General features: G+C 44.7%; 2 protein-coding genes across 11 annotated transcripts in view; one reads left to right on the forward strand and one right to left on the reverse strand.

The window, feature by feature from the left end:
• Positions 1-18,647, reverse strand: part of SCLT1 (sodium channel and clathrin linker 1) — a 92,200-nt gene extending 73,553 nt beyond the window's left edge. Inside the window, exons 1-5 of one of the 5 annotated variants that reach the window (XM_053253314.1) lie at positions 18,506-18,644; positions 15,763-15,875; positions 9,031-9,098; positions 4,025-4,077; positions 2,236-2,308 (exon numbers count right to left, since the gene is read on the reverse strand). In XM_053253314.1, coding sequence (XP_053109289.1) covers positions 2,236-2,308; positions 4,025-4,077; positions 9,031-9,098; positions 15,763-15,823 — 255 coding nt within the window. In that variant the 5' untranslated portion in view covers positions 15,824-15,875; positions 18,506-18,644. The other 4 variants (XM_053253318.1, XM_053253315.1, XM_053253317.1 and 1 more) reach the window with 4 other exon arrangements.
• Positions 18,648-18,662: 15 nt separating this feature from the next.
• C5H4orf33 (chromosome 5 C4orf33 homolog) overlaps positions 18,663-18,839 on the forward strand; it is a 98,772-nt gene continuing 98,595 nt past the window's right edge. For 3 of the 6 annotated variants that reach the window (XM_053253324.1, XM_053253336.1, XM_053253335.1), the window contains exon 1: positions 18,663-18,835. In XM_053253324.1, the coding sequence (XP_053109299.1) occupies positions 18,760-18,835 (76 nt within the window). In that variant the 5' untranslated portion in view covers positions 18,663-18,759. The remainder of the gene's footprint in view (positions 18,836-18,839) is intronic. The other 3 variants (XM_053253321.1, XM_053253326.1, XM_053253334.1) reach the window with 3 other exon arrangements.

Genomic DNA, 18,839 nt, shown 5'->3' on the forward strand with positions numbered 1-18,839 from the left:
TTTCTGTGTCAGAGGGCAAACGGACAAAATCAGCAGGGGATCAAATACTTATTTCCCTCACTGTATATTGCATTCAGCTACCAGTTGGTGAGGTTGAGCCACAGTGGAGTGGGTGGATGGAGGCCCCAAGACCAGGAGAACGGGTGGTTGTGTAAGGATCCCTGGTGGTTGGGATGCTATGCAGATCACACCAAAGCACCATGGGGGCTACAAGTATCAGATATGCCGCCTCTGTGTGTGTTTTCCTGTGGGTTTTGGAGAGAAGAGGAATGGGCAGGAAGACACAGAAGAGGCCTGGAGGGATTTGCCAGGGCAATGACTCTTCCACAGGGAATGGGACACAATCATTTCAGCCTGTGTTTTTTTCAATGCAGCTAGTAGGTCTACTATGGATGTGAAAACTGGACTTTGAAGAAGGAAGATAGAAAAAGTATTGACGCTTTTGAACTTTGGTGTTGGAGAAGACTTTTGAGGATACCATGGACAGCCAGGAAAACAAACACATGGATCAGAGAACAAATCAAGCCAGAATTTTCACTCAAGGCACAAATGACCAGTCTCAAACTATCATACTTTGGACACATTATGCGAAGATCCAGCTCCCTTAAGAAGGCCTTAATGCGGGGAAAAGTTGAAGGAAAGAAAAGAAGAGGACGACCGGCAGCAAGGTGGATAGACTTGATTATGACAACAATGAATGCACCACTGAGAGACATTAAAGGCCAAGCTGAAGACAGATCATCCTGGAGAGTATCTATGTGTGGTTGCTAAGAGTCGACACCGACTGGACGGCACTTAATCAATCCATCAGTAAGTCTACTACAGGTCAACCAAAGCGTTTTTGAGTTGCTGCAAACATAGATGAGCTGAAGCTCCACTCTAAGAATATGAGGTCTTGTTGACTTCACTTGTCAGCCTTGGCACAATACATTCCATGGATGAGATGAGCTCCCCAGATGGAAAGGCTGGCATCTGTGGTCACTAGGACTCTGTCCAGGTTGTGGATGAGAGTGCATCTGGTTAGACTGTCCATTTCTGTCCACCAGGCCAGAGAGGCAAAGTAGTCCACAGGGCACATTTCTGTGTGCAGAAGAAAAATGTGAGGAAGAAGAGGTGGGATCTGAGTAGGGTCTACTTCCTTCTCAGGTTGTCTGGCCTAAGGTATCTTGAGGCAGCTACTGCAGGTCATCTGCACTCATTCCCTTGTTGTTTGAAGAGGCATCATCTTAGCAGCACCTCTTTCCCTTCCGCATGGAGCAAACCAGGAAATTGCTGGTGGCCAAGAGAGAGAGCAACCAGATGACTCTTCTGGTGCCTGCAGTCATTTCTACCAGTGAAGTTTCCCTGTGACTGTGGTTGAGTTTGTTGGAGGAGTCCTTCCAACGAGAGGAGAGCTTGTTTCTGACATTCCAGAACGTGTAAGCCTAGTGGCCTTCCTGGCCTAGCAAGAAAGCGTTTCTGGGAAATCCAATTAAAAATTAAATACATTTTAAACATTTTAAATTAATTTCCCCTCACTCAAGACAGAAGGAAAAGAAGGAAGTTCCAAATTAAGTAGACCCTGAAGACTGAAATCTTGAGCAAGCAATAAGGATGTGCTTGTCTTAAGAGTGGACAGGACAGAAAAAAATGGGATGGATCGCCTCCAAGAGATATTTCAGACTCCATGAATTGTTACAAGTCCTACTTAAGTGAGAAGATAACTTACTCTGCTCAACTAAGCTTCGCAGCCAACAGAGAAATGGTCTCATTCCCCCGATCGCTCCATCGACTGGAAGATAATACTGCAGACATCTGATAAAGTGGCTTTTGTCCTTGAAAACTTGTGCTTGTTTCTAAGGCAATACAAGACTCTTTGCCGTGTCTGCTGCTACAAACTTACAGGCTGCCCCTTTGGAATCTCTTTTGATTTTTTTTGACAATTGCCTTTAAAAAAAAGTTATTCTATTGTTTCATGTTTAAATTGTAACTACCCTGAAGACCCCATTGAAAGGGGCTGGATATAAAAACTTTTCATAATAAAGTAAGTTTTTCCCCATATTAAGGTTCAATGGACACGAGAACATTTTTATCACCATTGATTCAACCGTGCATATTACCAACTTTTAAAAATGGACTGCTATCAACAATACTATACTAACAGCAAGAAAAGAAGGAAAAAAAGTTTACCTCCTGGGATTTACCAATACTAAAAAAATAAGTAGATAATCATAGCTTTCTGTGTACAATTCATACCTGACAATGTGTCAGTTGTTCACTCATTTCCTCCAGATGTTTGTCATATTCACCAACTAGCGAGGATAGTAAACTAAAAATAGATATAAAATCATAAAAAATACAGGTTTTAGTTATGCTGGTTGAATATTCTAAAGTTTAAGACTGCAAAAGTAAAACACTTTTCACAATAATATTCTGACAAAACTAAAGAATATTAATAAGGTCATAATATTCAGCTACTTGCAAGATTCCAGTCAAGTAACAAGGGTGTATATGCAAACATTTTCTACTGGTATCTGTCATTTTTCACTTTTTTACCTGTCTTTCAGCATCCACTAAGAGCATCTTATTTATTTGCTGCTCACTCTCATTACCGCAGGTGTCACTCTTTCACTTGGCTTGTGCATTGTCTAATAAATGTCCAGCATGCTTCCTGGGTAAACTCCTTCATCCAAAGATGAGTGTTGCAGGGCAAGTAATTTGCTTACTACTCCAGAACAGGCTTTGGGCACTAGCAGATACAAGGCACTTAAACGAGGAGAGCTTGTGTCATGATAATGAGTGTGAATTGTTACTGTTGCTAAGCAGAATTTGCCTTGTTTTGCATCTGGATGGGTGACTACATGTGAGTGCTGTAAGACATTCCCCTTAGAGGATGGGACCATCGCTCAGTGAAAGAGCATCTGCTTTACATGCAGAAGGCCCCAAGTTCATTCCCTGGCATCTCCAGGAGCTTTTTCAGAAGGCAATTTTACTTTGGGAGGATGGGTGTGCATTCACATACTGGCCAGAATTACCCCAAAGTCTGTGATATTTCAGAGAGTACTTCACACACGAGTCAGGTTTCCCCCTCCATATTGCAACCTAGCCCAATTTATGCCCGGGGTAAAAATAATCCTCTTTTTGCGTCGGAGTATCCATTATGCCCTGAACTCGCAGTAAAGCCTTGTGGGAAAGCCTGCTGTCTGAAAAGCCTCCAGGTAGAGCTGGGCAAGACTCCTGCCTGAAACCTTGGAGAAGCCACTGCCAGTCAGTGTAGACAATACTGAGCTAGACCGACCAGTGGTCTGATACGGTATAAGGCAGCTTCCTGTGCTCTTAAGCCAAGGTGCAGACCAATCAGTATAGGTTCAAAAGACATTCTGCTGAGTTACCAGCATGGAATGCACAGCATTGTCTGTGCCAAGGCTTTTGAATAAAACCTGAGCTGAAACGCAGCAGGGGTATTTTGCAAAACCTATCCTTCTTCGTGAAAAGTTGTTCCTATTACCTTCTAGGATGGGTGTGAAGAGAGGCAACTTCATGTGAAACGGAGTTGATGCACACCAGGATCTCCAGTCCTTGCCTATCTAGGCACTTGCCTTTTAAAGAGGCAACCTTGAAGAGGTTTCTAAAATACACCCTATGGCATCTCTGCCACCTAGGCCAGCAATGCAGTTTAGAAGAACAACGCAGGCAGACACACAGAATGTTAGAGAGAGATCGAGATCTTTTTCTGTTTGCCAATTAACCTCAACTCTAACATGTTTAATCTCAGAAGTATGTACCACTAAATACTTTTGGTAATGTTAAGATGATTTGGTATCACTAACAACAACCGCCAACAACTAAGATACAGGGCGATTTACTTTCAAAAGCTTATGGCTAGGATCAAGATGAAAGAGAAACAGATGCTTCACCTTTTTTCAAAAATGTCAAAGCATGAAAATGTAAGACCTTAGGAGTGTCCTTCTGAAAGAACAGACAAAACACAGTCTGAATGTGATATTGCTTTACATCACTTATAATGCCAGATAAATCTCTTTACCTTTGGTCTATCAACTGAGACTCCATTGCATGATCAGCTCTGAAGGCACTTTCCTGAAACAGAACTGGGCTTTAATACAGTTATATGATACCACACAAACTAGAAGATGTTGCGAATTTGACTGTTTAAATGGATAAAATCTAAATATTTTGATCAACCTGTTCCATATGGACTGATGTTTAATTTCTCTGATCATAAGCTTAATCACGTACCAAACACCCTATTTTCATGCTAAGATTTCTATTCTTCAGTAAACTTAAAAAAATTCAAAACAGGTATGTGTGTGTGTGTGTGTGTGTGTGTGTGTGTGTGTGTGTGTATATATATATATATATATATATATATATATATATATATATATACATATACACACACACACACATATATAAAGGTTATGCAATAATACTGTGCAAAAATGTTTTTTAAGTGGCCCCAAAGATAGTAATATCAATAAACTGGCTTCTGTTTTGTTGTTAAGTACAGAATGAGACAAGGATCAGAACCAAAGCAAGAAAAAAAAGGTGTACTCTCAAGTACAGAAGTAAAGAGGGTACTGCTTGGGAGACTGCACTTCCACATGTCACAGAGATAAAAACAGGTTGCTCACCTCTAACTTATGATCTGGAGGTGATCCATTGCATTCATAATGAATGGGTTCTGCACCTGCGCAGGGACCTTGCAGATAGATTGACTAGTTCCTCACTACACCTCCAACTGCCCTGCAGTGCTCCTGTTATTTTTGGCAGTTGGGGTGTGTTCTTGCTTAGTTTCTATTAGACCGCCTATGCACCTATACCTCGTACACGTAGCTCCTTGGTGATTTCAGAGACAGAGAATACAGTTTGCTACTCACGGTCAAAGACTCCAGACAGGATAAGGAAAATGGAACTCTAAGTGAATTAAACAACGGGGCGGGGGGAACGGAGCATACTGTGGACTTGTCTTGGAACTGTTGGCTAACGACCAAAGGACTGCTTAATGACAAATCGATAGCGCAATGGAAAGGTCAGGAAGAATAAAAACTCAATTCCCGACAATGGCATCAAAACTACTTTTAAATGCTGCACAGAATGCTGGGTGAAGCTACCAACAACGGACAGCCATGAAGCGTGTTTGCTTTGCTTAGGGGAAAAGGGCAGTTGGAGGAGTAGCAAAGGGCTAGTCAATCTATTTGGCTTCTGAGCAGGCGCAGAACCCATTCATTATGAATGCAATGGATCACGCTTCAGATCCACTTCTTTTTGTAACAGTTAATCCATAGCTCATGATTATAGCGATGGTGTTGGGGAATAGAAGAAGAAACACTGGCAGGTCAGCAGGCTGTTCCAGGGGAAGGGTGGTCAGAAATCTAATAGCTGTCCCCCTTTCCAGCTGTCCTGCCAGCTCTTTGACCTCGGGAGGCACTGCCAACATCCCACATAACCTTAACTTGCTCCTCTGCAATGCCAGGTCGGTCCAAAATAAATCAGAACTCATCCATGATTTGATCATGGATGAAGGGACCGACCTGATGTGCATTACTGAGACTTGGTTGGGGGAGGCTAGTGGTCCAGTTTGGTCCCAGCTTCTCCCGCCAGGATATTCTGTAGAGGAGCAGGTGAGGGGACGTGGGCGGGGAGGTGGAGTGGCTGTGGTCTATAAGGATAACATCTCCCTTACCAGGGTCCCTGTTAGGGTATCGGACCATATTGAATGTGTGTACTTGAGTTTGGGGACCAGGGATAGATTGGGTCTTCTGTTGGTGTACCGATCGCCCCGCTGCCCAACGGAATCCCTTACTGAGCTCACGGACTTGGTCGCGGAACTTGCGTTAGTCTCCCAGACTTTTGGAACTGGGGGACTTCAATGTTCATTTTGGGACCAATCTGTCCGGGATAGCTCAGGAGTTCATAGCGGCCATGACGACTATGGGCCTATCCCAAGCAGTCTCTGGATCAATGCATATTGCAGGTCACACACTTGATTTGGTCTTTTACTCTGATCAGGGTGGTGCTCCGTGGGTGGGGACTCCTACGATCTCCCCGTTGTCATGGACGGACCACCATCTGGTTAAGGTTGGACTTACAACCGCTTTCCACTTTCGCAGGGCCGAGGGGCCTATTAGAATGCTCCGCCCGAAGAGGTTACTGGATCCAGTAGGATTCCAAGAAGCCTTGGAGGGATTTAATGTTGGCTCTGCCAGTGATCCTGTTGATGCCCTGGTTGAGAACTGGAACAACTTGCTCACCAGGGCAGTAGACACGATTGCTCCTAAGCGTCCCCTCCGACCTGCTTCAAAATTGGCCCCTTGGTATATGGAAGATCTACGGGGGCTGAAGCGGCAAGGTAGGCGACTGGAGCGCAAGTGGAGAAAAACTCGACCCGAATCCGACAGATTACGACATGGAGCACATTTAAAGATCTATGCTCAGGCGATACGTGCGGCAAAGAAGCGGTTCTTTTCTGCCTGTATTGCCTCTGCGAGTTCACGTTCAGTGGAGTTGTTCATGGTTGTGAGGGGACTAGTATCTGCTCCCTCTCCCTTGAACCAGAATTTGGAGGTATCAGTTACCCGCTGTGGTGTGTTTAATGAATTTTTCGCAGACAAAATCTCTCGGATTCGGGCCGACCTAGATGGAGACTCCACAATTAATTTGATGTCTGAACTGGAGGTGTCCAACAACTCCTCTTATACGATTCGACTGGATCAATTTCAGTTTGTGACTCCTGATGATGTGGAAAAGCTGCTTGGAGCAGTGAGGCCTACCACTTGTCCTCTTGATCCTTGTCCAACATGGCTTGTTCTATCTAGCAGGGAGGCTGTTATAGGCAGCCTGGTAGAAATAATAAGTACCTCTCTGAGGGAGGGCAGGATGCCTCCTTGTCTTAAGGAGGCAATTATTAGACCTCTTCTAAAGAAGCCTGCGTTAGATCCCTCAGAGTTGAGCAATTATAGGCAAGTTTCCAATCTCCCATGGCTGGGCAAGGTAATTGAGAGGGTGGTGGCCTCTCAGCTCCAGGCGGTCTTGGAGGAAACAGATTATCTAGACCCATTTCAAACTGGTTTTCGGGCGGTATATGAGGTGGAGACTGCTTTGGTTGGCCTGATGGATGATCTCCAATTGGCAATTGACAGAGGAAGTGTGACTCTGTTGGTCCTCTTGGATCTCTCGGCGGTTTTCGATACTATCGACCATAGTATGCTTCTGGAACGTCTGAGAGGGTTGGGGGTGGGAGGCACTGTTTTACAGTGGTTTCACTCCTACCTCTCGGACAGATTCCAGATGGTGTCAATTGGAGACTGTTGCTCTTCAAAATCTGAGCTTAAGTATGGTGTTCCTCAAGGCTCCATACTCTCTCCAATGCTTTTCAACATCTACATGAAACCGCTGGGAGAGATCATCAGGGGATTTGGAGCTGGGTGTTACCAGTATGCTGATGACACCCAGATCGACTTCTCCATGTCAACTTCTTCAGGAGTTGGCATATCCTCCCTAAATGCCTGCCTGGAAACAGTAATGGGCTGGATGAGGGAAAATAAACTGAAGCTGAATCCAGATAAGACGGAGGTACTTATTGTGCGGGGTCGGAACTCTAGAGATGATTTTGATCTGCCTGTTCTAGACGGGGTCACACTTCCCCAAAAGGAACAGGTTCGCAGTCTGGGAGTACTTCTGGATCAACGTCTCTCCTTGGTTTCTCAGGTTGAGGCGGTGGCCAGGGGTGCTTTCTATCAGCTCCGGCTGATACGCCAGCTGTGCCCATTTCTCGAGATCAATGACCTCAAAACTGTGGTACATTTGTTGGTAACCTCCAGACTGGACTTCTGTAATGCTCTCTATGTGGGGCTGCCTTTGTACGTAGTCCGGAAACTTCAGTTGGTTCAGAATGCGGTAGCCAGGTTGGTCTCTGGGTCATCTCGGAGAGACCACATTACTCCTTTGTTGATGGAGTTACACTGGCTGCCAATAGTTTTCCGGGCAAAATACAAAGTGCTAGTTATAACTTATAAAGCCCTAAACGGCTTAGGCCCTGGGTATTTAAGAGAGTGTCTTCTTCGCTATGAGCCCCACTGGCCGTTGAGGTCACTTGAGGAGGTTCGTCTCCAGTTGCCATCAACTCGTTTGGTGGCTACACAGAGATGGGCCTTCTCGGCTGCTGCCCCGAGATTGTGGAATGCGCTCCCTGCTGAGATACGATCCTTCCCATCTCTGGCAATTTTCAGAAAACAAACTGAAAAAACATCTCTTCAACCAGGCTTTCTCAGCTTTTTAAAACTCGTTTTTAAATTGTTCTGGTTATTTAATTGTTGTTTTATGGTGTTTTTAATTGTTAATCATTGTTTTATGCTTTATAATTTTTGTTTTAATTATTTACTGATTTTAATGGTGTTTTAATGTAAACCACCCTGAGCCTTTTGGAAGGGCGGTATACAAGTTTTAATAATAAATAATAAAATAAATAAATATAGTGTGTTATACTTATATAACTTATGCTTGTGTTATATGTACGTTAATGGAACAATCTGCTTTATGTTTTAAAATGTGGGGCAAATCAGACCATACGCACCATTCTTGAGGGTGTTATGCACTCTTATTATTGACCCTAATGACTTGTTTGCAACTATACTGTTTTACTGAAAAAAGAAATTTCCCAACAAAGTTTTGATGTTTTACTTGCAAAGGCATCATACTTAACTACCGTCCCCCAGATATATTACTTTTATGGCTTCCTTGGGGTGCAGTTGATAAAAAAACCAGACTGATACAATAAACCTTGCTATCGACCAAGGATTAAACTGCTTCATGCCAGAGTTCAAGTAATACATTAAACAGTATGGCAAACTTGTGTCTGTATAGAGATTGAGAAATTCCAGTCATTGCTTACTATATAAATTGAAAGGATTCTAAGTTAGTCTACCACTTTGGGAAAATAAAAACCTTTCTAATAGGAGTGCCTTTATACATCATATCATCTCTGTGGAGAGTGCCAATGTAAACTCCAGGACATAAGTCAGTCCTAGTTACCTGTACAGAGGTGGTTCTTGGAAGATTCACTTCCTGACGCTGTCTGAGCACCTCATTTATGTTTTGATCTGAAACAGATAAGTCCCATAACTTGAAACACAGTTAATCTAAGATTATGAAAGTCAACTAGAAATCATTCTCATGACAAATATCTGTTTCCTGGGATTCTGAATGAGGCATATATATTAGTCCTATTCACACATTATGTGCATCACTCATATGAGGGTACAGTGTACACAGATACAGTTATTCACATATTATGTTGAACATGGGGGCAGTAGTACACTCCCAATCTGTACAATGCATTTGAGGGGCCTGTATCCAGGTTCACTTTTAAAATGAACTCAGATACAGTCATTCACACACACAAAACATGTACATGTGTACAGATATCTTTTTATGCTGAAAATCTGAATAGTTGTATATCTGACAAAGCACCCTGGATTAGATCCAAAGATGCATGAGCAGACAGGCAGCCGCCTTTCATACAGTATAATGTCTGAATAGGGCTTGTGTCAACACATTTTTTTTAATAATGCAACATAAATCTAGACAAATTATCTTTTTTTCATGCAAGGATGGCACTAGAACTACCAGCCTTCATTGTATTGTCATTCAAATGCCTTACTTTCTCCATTTCAAAACACTTTTGGTCAGCTACTCTTTTGAATAGTACCTTTTGCCACTGGATCACTTCTGCCCACATGCTTGCTGCCCCCTCCCTTTGATTTGGCTAATGAAGTATAGCTTGGAGAGGTCATCCGACAGAGCTGTGCCAATGTAATGTTTGTTGGCTTGGCCACGAAAATTAGTCACTGAAGCATGTTTCAAAGATTGTATCTTACTCGCGGCATTACAGCAAATCGGCAATAAACAAGAGTTTTTAATAAACCACTCTGCTGCCTTCCTCTCAATTACTTGTAAATTAGTTATTTGGATACGCACCAAGATGAGAACAAGCATTTTTTTAAAAAATCAATTACAGGCTTAGTCTTGCAGCCTATGTGAGGCCCTTAAGAGCTTTTAAAGATCAATATACTGTGTGTGAAAATAAAAACCTATCAAATATATTGGGCTGAATTGAGATGTACAAGCAGAGTTCCACTTGTGCAATGGAGTTTTCTACTGTGGTCTTGTGGCAGCAAGCATGAATTGTCCTTTGCTAAGCAGGGTCCGTCCTGGTTTCCATTTGAAAAGGAGACTACACGTGTGAGCACTGTAAGATATTCTCATTAGGGGATGGGGCCACTCTGGGAAGAGCATGTGCATGCAGAAGGTTCCAAGTTCCCTCCCTGGCATCTCCAAGATAGGGCTGAGAGACACTCCTGCCTGCAACCTTGGTGAAGTCGCTGTCAGTCTATGTAGATAATATTTAACTAGATGGACCAATGGTCTGACTTGGAATGAGGCAGCTTCCTATGTCTCTACCCCACCTCCCACTACAACAACCCCCTGGAAATCCACCCTTTAGTGCTGGAGAACATTCTGAAATTGGGGAGGGGGGCGGCGTCGGCGGGCTGCCTTACTGCTCATGCATCTTTGGATCTAACCCAGGTCATATATAGAACTATTCAGATTTACAGCATAAAAAGACATTTCCTTCGATTCCAGAAGATAAGAGCTCGAGTTGGAAAAATGATCGAAAGTGGGGGAGAATACAAAATCCCTCTAGCGGTAAGGAGTCCCGACTAGGCTGCCTCCATCCACTTTTTATTGGGTCTTTTTAATATGAGCAGATTCACCCTTCCAAGGGAATATTCTGGGAGAGTAAAGTGGAAAACCCCTCCCTACAAGAAAGGCTTGAGCAGCCTTAGGCCTTCAGGAGTGTTTGATTATGGCAGGACCCAATAAGGAGTGACACTCTATAATAAGGATTTACTAATAATCAGATTATAAGGAAAACTATAGGAGCCACTGTTCCCTCTAAGGAGTGCACATGAGCACTTGCTCACACATTTTTTAAATGTCTGCTCCGTTAATTTTAGATCTGCTCAGGTTGAATCAGGAAGGCCCCACTCTGAATGCATGTGTGCACACACTGCCTCGATGCTGCTGCCCAGAACAAAACTCATTCCGTAAAAAAAATTAGAGAGAACACTGAGAGGCATCACAATTGCTGCCTCCATTCAAGTAAAACTCTTCCCCAGGAACTACAAAAACCGTACAGTCAGATCCAAGCACTTAAACAAAGATAAATTCCCTGACGCATCTAGCTAAACTGGTTCCTAACCTTCCTACTTACGGTACTTCTTGGTAAGGAGCTTCCAGTTGATTCCCAGCCCAAGGCTGTTATATTCCCTTTGTCCTACAGCAGTTGATCAGACCCCCTTTGGAGGCTTCCAGGCAAGAATTGAACTGGAACATACCCCTCACCTAGTTCTCTATACACTGTTGTCCAGTAAACCCTGGCCCTCACTCTGGATTGGGTCACAGAGATGTGATTCTCCCAGGCTTTCTTATTTGGAGAAGCCCACTCTCCAAACAGTTACTCTAACTGAGGCCTCGATCCTCCCTCAAGCCTATCACTGCATCGTCTTTTTCCTTAATTTGCATTTATTTGCATTTGGCCAATTCCTTGAAATACAGAAGTACCTAGACTTAGTTGCCTTTTAAAGTTGTACATTTAAATAATGTGGGGGCGGGGGTGGATGGCTATATTGTATATGCTGAGGCTCAAATAAAGGCGACACAGTAATGTGCAGCAATCCAAAGCAGCAGAGCCGTTTCATTGGTCTGTTAACACAAAATCTGCATTACCATTGGCTTGGTTAGGCATCATGGTATGCTTTACATTGCAAATTAAGTAATAAGTAAATATTTTTAAGAAGGTGCAGCGGAGCTGTGGGTACAGTATTGATGTTGATATGCAACACCTGGTTCTCAGTGGTGGCTATTAACATTTTCAAAGCACGTTGGATTAACGAAATTTAACAGGAAGCAGTTACATTAGAAGTTTTTCAGTGACATGGTAAAAGCTCATTTCAAATTCCCTGGAAACAATAACATGTTGTCGCTTTACTTTGTGATGCTAATCTAACTGCGCCAGTTTGATTAGACTGTCATCCACTTAAACAGCATAATTCATCAGATCTGCAGTGCAAATTTCTAAACAGGCATTGTGTTTGCTCCATAAAGATAGAATGTTCATCTTGATACTAACATAACACTTTTACCTCTTTGCATATTTCTATTTGATGTGCATTATTGCTTCTTCAGCTGAAGGGAATGAAAATAAATCTGAAAGGGTGAAAGATTTACCATACTGAAAACACACAGAATAGGAATCTCAAGCAATTTGCTACTGAAGCCAATGATAGTGCATGCCCAAGTTTTACCTGCTCCACAAAAATTAAATTAAGTTTATATAAATGGGGATCCATGCTTAATATCTGTTAACTGGCTAAAACAAAGAGGCAAAAGTGGTACGTAGGTATCAGGGGCGTAGCTAGCCCACCGGCAGCCCGTGTGCGGCCACGGCGGGCGCCCCGATAGCCCCACCCCCTGCGTCTGACGTCAGACACAGGGGATAGCCACGCCCCCACGTCTGACGTCAGATGCAGGGGGCGTGGTCTGGCTCCTGAACGGAGCCTTAAGGCTCCGTTCGGGAGAAGCAGCTTAACTGCTGAAGGGGCCATGTGGCCGCACGGCACCAGCCACACAGCCCCATCAGGAGCTAGTTAGGCTGGCGCTGCGTTCGCAGCGCCAGCCTTTGTTTAGCTCTTGAAGGGGCCGCGCGGCCCCCACTCAGGAGCTAAACTACCGCCCACTCATCTAACGTCAGACGCAGGGGGCGTGTCAGGGCCGCGAATGGCGGCTCCTGATTGGGCACGGCTCAGGTTCTTTGAACCCGTTCGCCCAATTATAGCTACGGCCCTGGTAGGTATCAAGATATGGAAGAAACTTCCAGCACTATTGAAGAACATACATAATGGCTGCTTCTTTAAAATGAGCACTGTAGATCCTATGAATAATAGGGATGTGCCCGAACCAGTCCGGAGGCCATTTTAGAGGCCTCTGAACCAGTTCGGATGTGGCCCGGTCCAGCAGTTCGGTGCCGTGGGTTGTGTGTTTCTCGCTTTAAGGGCAGGGGGGACTGTAATTACCTTTCCTGCTGCTTTCCCCCCCTCTGGCGCTCTGTTTTTTCTACAAAGTTTGGGAGGCGGCAGCATTCGTCACACATTACGTGCACACATAGTATGCATGACGTGCGCATGCAACGTGCAAGGAGGATGCGCGTGTGGCAGCAAGCGCATGTGTAGCGGGTACTTCTGCTATTTCCAGTAAACGACAGGGGCAGGGGCGGCAGGGAGGAACGCTGCTGCCCCCCAATCTTTGTAGAAAAATAGAGTGCCGGAGAAGGAAAAGCGGTGGGAGGGTAAGTACAAACCCCCGCCCTTAAAGCGAGACCCCCCTCGGCGCTGAACCGCACCTCCATGGTTCCATGCACATCCCTAATGATTAAGATGTTTGTGTGGATGACAGTGTATCATTCTGGTGCAGGAAATTTTGCTTCACAAAGTGAACCATTTGACAAAATTAAAAAAGACACTGCAGCAGTCAGATATGGGTCCATGCTTTCCCCCCCATAAAACACGTTATTGTCCAAACTTAACGGTACACCGCATCAACCATTCAAATACTAGCACCGACACTGAGAGAAGCTAGACTGTCGTGCACATGGGACAGGACCTTCTTTGTTGTTGCCCCCAGACTCTGGAACATTTACTCAGTGACAACTGTGGCTGCTTTTAAAAAAACAACTGAAGACTTTTAAATTTACTTCTGCTTTTCCTTCCTAGAGGCTCCAGGTTTCTCAGCTTTCTTGTGTTTGTTTCTTGGCATTTTATGGTTTTAATGCTTGATTGAATTTAAGGTTTTAAATGTATCTTTTATGGAATTTTATTGTACTTTAATTTTTGTTAACCACCTTGAGAAGCATTATGGAACGTGGTATAAAACCTGAATAATAAATAAATAAATAAATAAATAAATAAATAAAATATACAAAAAAGTAGGCGAGGCCTGTTGTTGACAAGGCAAAGTTATTTCGCATACTTTACGCTGCTTTGGGAACTTTTGTTGAAAAGCGGTATATATTCATCGTAGTCGTAAATCCAAGAGGCCATCTAATACGGTGGGGGTAAAGTTGGAGGAAACCGTGATATTGGGGTGCTTGACCTAACCCAGAAAACGGGATCAGATCCCTGGGCTAAACAATCGATTCTCGCAGCAAGAGTGCATGGAACAGCCTGCATAGGAGATTGGCTATTTAAAGTTTAAACCTTCCCAGGCATCAGCTGGGAAGCACAGGGAGGTGTAAAGTACAAACAGCCCGCTGGTCCATTTCTCAGCTGTTGTATGGGGAGGTCTAAAGAAGCGGAACAAAGAGTGAAACTGAATGGAGCAGGCTGAGCCTCTCGTGCTGCTTCTTTAAATTTTCCCATTCGCCAGTTGAGAAGTGGGGAGAGTGGCTATGTAAAAATTGTATACCAATTTAATTGGGAGGGCAGGGGTGGACAGAAAACTGCAAACAACCCAAACTCCCACCCCATGATTACTAAATTGATAACCAGGAAGGAGGATGTGATGTTGTTTTTGAATTATTGATCTGATTAGTGATCATTAAAAATCTGCTGAGAACAATAACAGTTAAATTCTGCTGATTATACTCAGTATTTCTTCTATAAAATACTAAAAAAAAACCACCCCCAAAACACCTTACCCAAGCATATTTTAGTGGAAAAAGTAATACATTCAGCTAATTTCAGGGACAAGATTGTTCATACAAAATTTAGTATCTGTAGGTCTTGAGAAGTATCTATATATATATTTCTCCTGGGCATGCCAGGGAAAATGCGTCCCGGCAGCCCAGCTGATTGGCTGGGCTGCGGAGGCGCCTGATTGGCTGGCACACCCAGGAGGAGGAGAATGGGCCGCTGCGAGCCATGGCCACTGGGGGGCCTGGCCTGGCGATCGGTGGTGGCCGCGGGCCCGGCCAAGGGCCGAGGTGGTGAGGCTGACAGCTGCTGGCCCCGATACCAGGGCAGAAGGTGGGGGTGGGGGGAGAGGTGGCTGGCCTGCTGCTGGCCACAAAGACTGGCAAGCGGCGGCAGCGGGCACAGCAGGCCGCGTAGGCGGCACTTGGTGTGGCGGGCCCACCGGCAGGACAGGCTGCGTAGCCGGCTCTCGGCCAGGTGGGTCGGCTAGGCCAGGAGGAGCCTGTGGGAGAGAACTGGGCAGCGGGACTTTTCTGTTCGCCGCCCAGGAGGAGGAGCAGTGGCGGCAGCCAGGTAAGTAGAACTTTTAAAAATGTAGGCGGAGGGGGAGGGGTGGGCAAAAGGGAGGGGGAGGGGTCGGTGGGTGGGTGGGTGGAGGGGCATGGGGGAGGGGGCATGGGGGAGGGGGCGGGCAAGAGGGAGTGGGGAGAGGGTGGGCAAGAGGGAGTGGGGCAGGGGGGAGGGCAGGAGAGAGTGGGCAGGAGGGTGAGAGGGAGGGGAGGGTGAGAGAAGGGGGTGGGAGGGGGAGGGAGGGCAAGAGAGGCAAGATTGTGGGGCAGAAGGGAGGGAGGGAGAGTGGGGCAGGAGAGAGAAGGGAACAGCCAGCCCCAAAGAGCGCACAGATGCTCTGTGCAGGTTGACTAGTATGTCTTTATTTCAAACAAACCAACAAACAAATTCTTCAAAATATATAATAGATAGCATGAACCTTAACGTCAGCTTTTGTAGAACTTACATTGATCTCTTGGAGAATCAGTTTCTGTTGCCATTGGAATGTTTAATCTAGACATGAACATGGGAAGGTTTCAAGCAGAGTAATTTCCTTCTCGCCCAGCAAAGAGAAAAAACCTGCATCAGTCAGAAAAAAATAGTTTTCAAAAGTTTACTTCCATGTTTGTTTCTAATCTTAATTATTTTCAAAATCTGGAAACATTCTATTCTTAGCATGAAATGCAGAGCAGCCTGATTCCTCCCCTCATTTAATTATTTCCACATGTACCATCAGAAGTGGTTGTGTGGCAACTCTTTCAGCTATAGTTCAAAGTTACAATCCTCTTCCTATTGACACCAAATATAATACTTCAACTAGTCTCAGTGGCTGTACAATGTGCTAGGACAATGTGAGATACATCAGTGCTATGGACAAATTCAAAGTTCCAGACAGATGCAGCACAGGCACTTCTAAAGGTAAACTGTGCTGTCAAGTTGATTTCGACTCCTGGTGCCCACAGAGCCCTGTGGTTTTCTTTGGTAGAATACAGAAGGGGCTTACCATTGCCTCTGCCCACACAGTGTGAGATGATGCCTTTCTTCCTATATTGCTGCTGTCCAATATAGTACCAGCGGGGATTCGAACCGACAGCCTTCTGCTTGTTAGTCAAGCATTTCCCCACTGCACCACTTAAGGTGATCTGGCACTTCTAAGGGGAATGAATTTCAATGACTTCCCCTTCCTTCTGCCACCTGAAAATATGCTCCATGGACATATTTCCAGGTGGCAAGGAGGGCTTCTGGGGAATTAAGAGGCAGTTGAAATTCACCCCTCTCCTGCACTGGTGCTGAGTTTTTTGTTTGTTTTTAGTTTTAGTACATTTACATACCAGCCCATACAAAAAGGTCCCGGGGCGGTTCACAAGGAAGTTAGTCAATCCCATCTGCAGTACTGGCACATTTCACATTGTAAGGGCAGTTCATTAGTTAGGAATTCAGCTACTGACTCATCAGTGCACCAAAGGGATGCTCAAAGAGAACTACTGAAATCCCTGTCTCTTCAGTAACTGGAGAAAGAACTCCTAGGATAGCCACAAAAGGCAACACATACAACACTATTTTTTTACTTTGACATCCTGCTCTTATTATTATTTACATGAGTTCAGTGTGGTGTACATAGTTGTTTTATTTTCACAACAACCCCATGAAATAAGCCAGGCTGAAACATACAGTAAATGACTGGGACAAAGTCACCGAATGTGCATCATGATTAAATGGCGATTTAAAGCTGGATCTCCCTAGTCGTACTTCAACAACATCCCTCTATAGATACATGGTTGTTTCGGATGTCAAATTGTTCACTGTTCATACAAACAAACACAGAAGGAGACATTGTCATGAAAGCAGCCTATTGTTCTGGATATGGATTGACCTTAGCAAAGAAAAAGGGGGAAAGTACACTATTTGGGTCATCAAGCAAACTGTACAACATGCTCATTCCTCAAAGTCCATATATTTTAAAATTCCTTGAGCAGAATCTAGACTCAGTCAGTCATTACTAAGTCTCACTGAAATTAATGGGACTTAAGTAAGACATGACCAGCTTTCTCATTTGTTTCAATAGTGCTTAGTCATGAAGGAGGTGAATCCTGCTTTCTCTGTTAAGTGCATTTTGACTATGAGCAGTCAAAGAGACAGCATGGTGTAGTGCTTAGCGTTGGATTAGGACCAGGGAGGCCCAAATTCAAATCTCCATTCAGTCATAAAACTCACTGGGTGAATCTGGGTCAGTCCTCTAAGCCTAACCTACCTCACAGGGTTGTTGAGAGGATAAATATAAGCATGTACACCATCTAGGCTCCTTGGAGGAAGAGTGGGATATAAACATAATAAAATAAAATATAAATAAACCATTCCAAGCCAATGATCAAGCAGGTCCGCTTGATCATTGCTTCAAAGCAGACCGTCTCTCTCAAATCTTAAAACAACCTGCTCATGGACAACCTCCAAGGTATCCCTTCCTTTTTCAGAGTCACTTTCCTCTGTTAAAACAATCTGGAAGAGCTCTCCTCTTTGAACACGTATAGCTCTTCAGAGCAGCCTCTCTTTCTCAAAAAATACAGAAGTACTTACTTGCTATAAGTGTGTGAAAGAACCCCCAAACACTGTGCGAGAGCGAGCCCCCATCACCCACCCCTTCAAAAGCTAGCCTCACTTAACAAGAGTATGAATAATAGCTGGCAACAGGGGAGGTCTGCTCTCTGCCACTTCACTAACCCCAGTCCCATCACCCAGCAGAGGACTGCGGGGGAAGGGGAGCCCCCTTCTCGACCCGATGCCCCCTGGTGTAACTGACAGATCCTCAGTGGCCATGGGACCACTTCAAGATGCTTCCTGATCTCCTCTCCCCTACAGTTTAGAGGGCAACGGGGAAAGTCTGTGGGTGGAGCGGTGCCTTGCTCCCTAGCCACACAGCTTTAAATATGTTACCATAACAGGATTATTACAATTGTACCAGATTAATAAAAGGGACAAATTTACAATCCTATGCAAACCTACCTGGCAATAAATCCAACTGAACTCAGTAGGGCTACTTTAGAGTAAGCACTTTGGTATTATATAAACCGTTCTTTCCCAGAGAACCCGCCTATTCCCTCCGCTGTTCTACAAAGCCGTGGCAGATAAACCCACCCACTCCCTCTGCAAGCCACTGCACAGACTATTGAAAGTCCGCCGGCCGTGGAGCGCAGGGAAAACCCTTATCTAACCTGGAGAATACACAGATATTCCTCGGCTTCCCCTTGGCGACGTCACCTCCACCACCACCAATCACCGGCCTTTCCCCGAAAGAACGCCGCCGCAGCTGCTTCTTTAGCACAACACCGCTACGCCGACTTCCTTAACGACCGACCTAACTGTAAAATGAAAGGAGTGAAGGGCGGAAAAGGGGCGCCCACAACGCGACACAGACAACCAATCGGATTCTAGGTGGGCTGGGCGGGGAGTTTCCCATTGGTTTAAAATGTCACGTGTCGCTTCTTCCCGCTTCCTCGTTTCTTCAAGTTGCAGGAAAAGGATTTATTGGAAGAACGTGCACGGTGA

Source organism: Hemicordylus capensis, chromosome 5 (genome assembly GCF_027244095.1).
Source record: "Hemicordylus capensis ecotype Gifberg chromosome 5, rHemCap1.1.pri, whole genome shotgun sequence".
Taxonomy (NCBI): Eukaryota; Metazoa; Chordata; class Lepidosauria; order Squamata; family Cordylidae; genus Hemicordylus; species Hemicordylus capensis.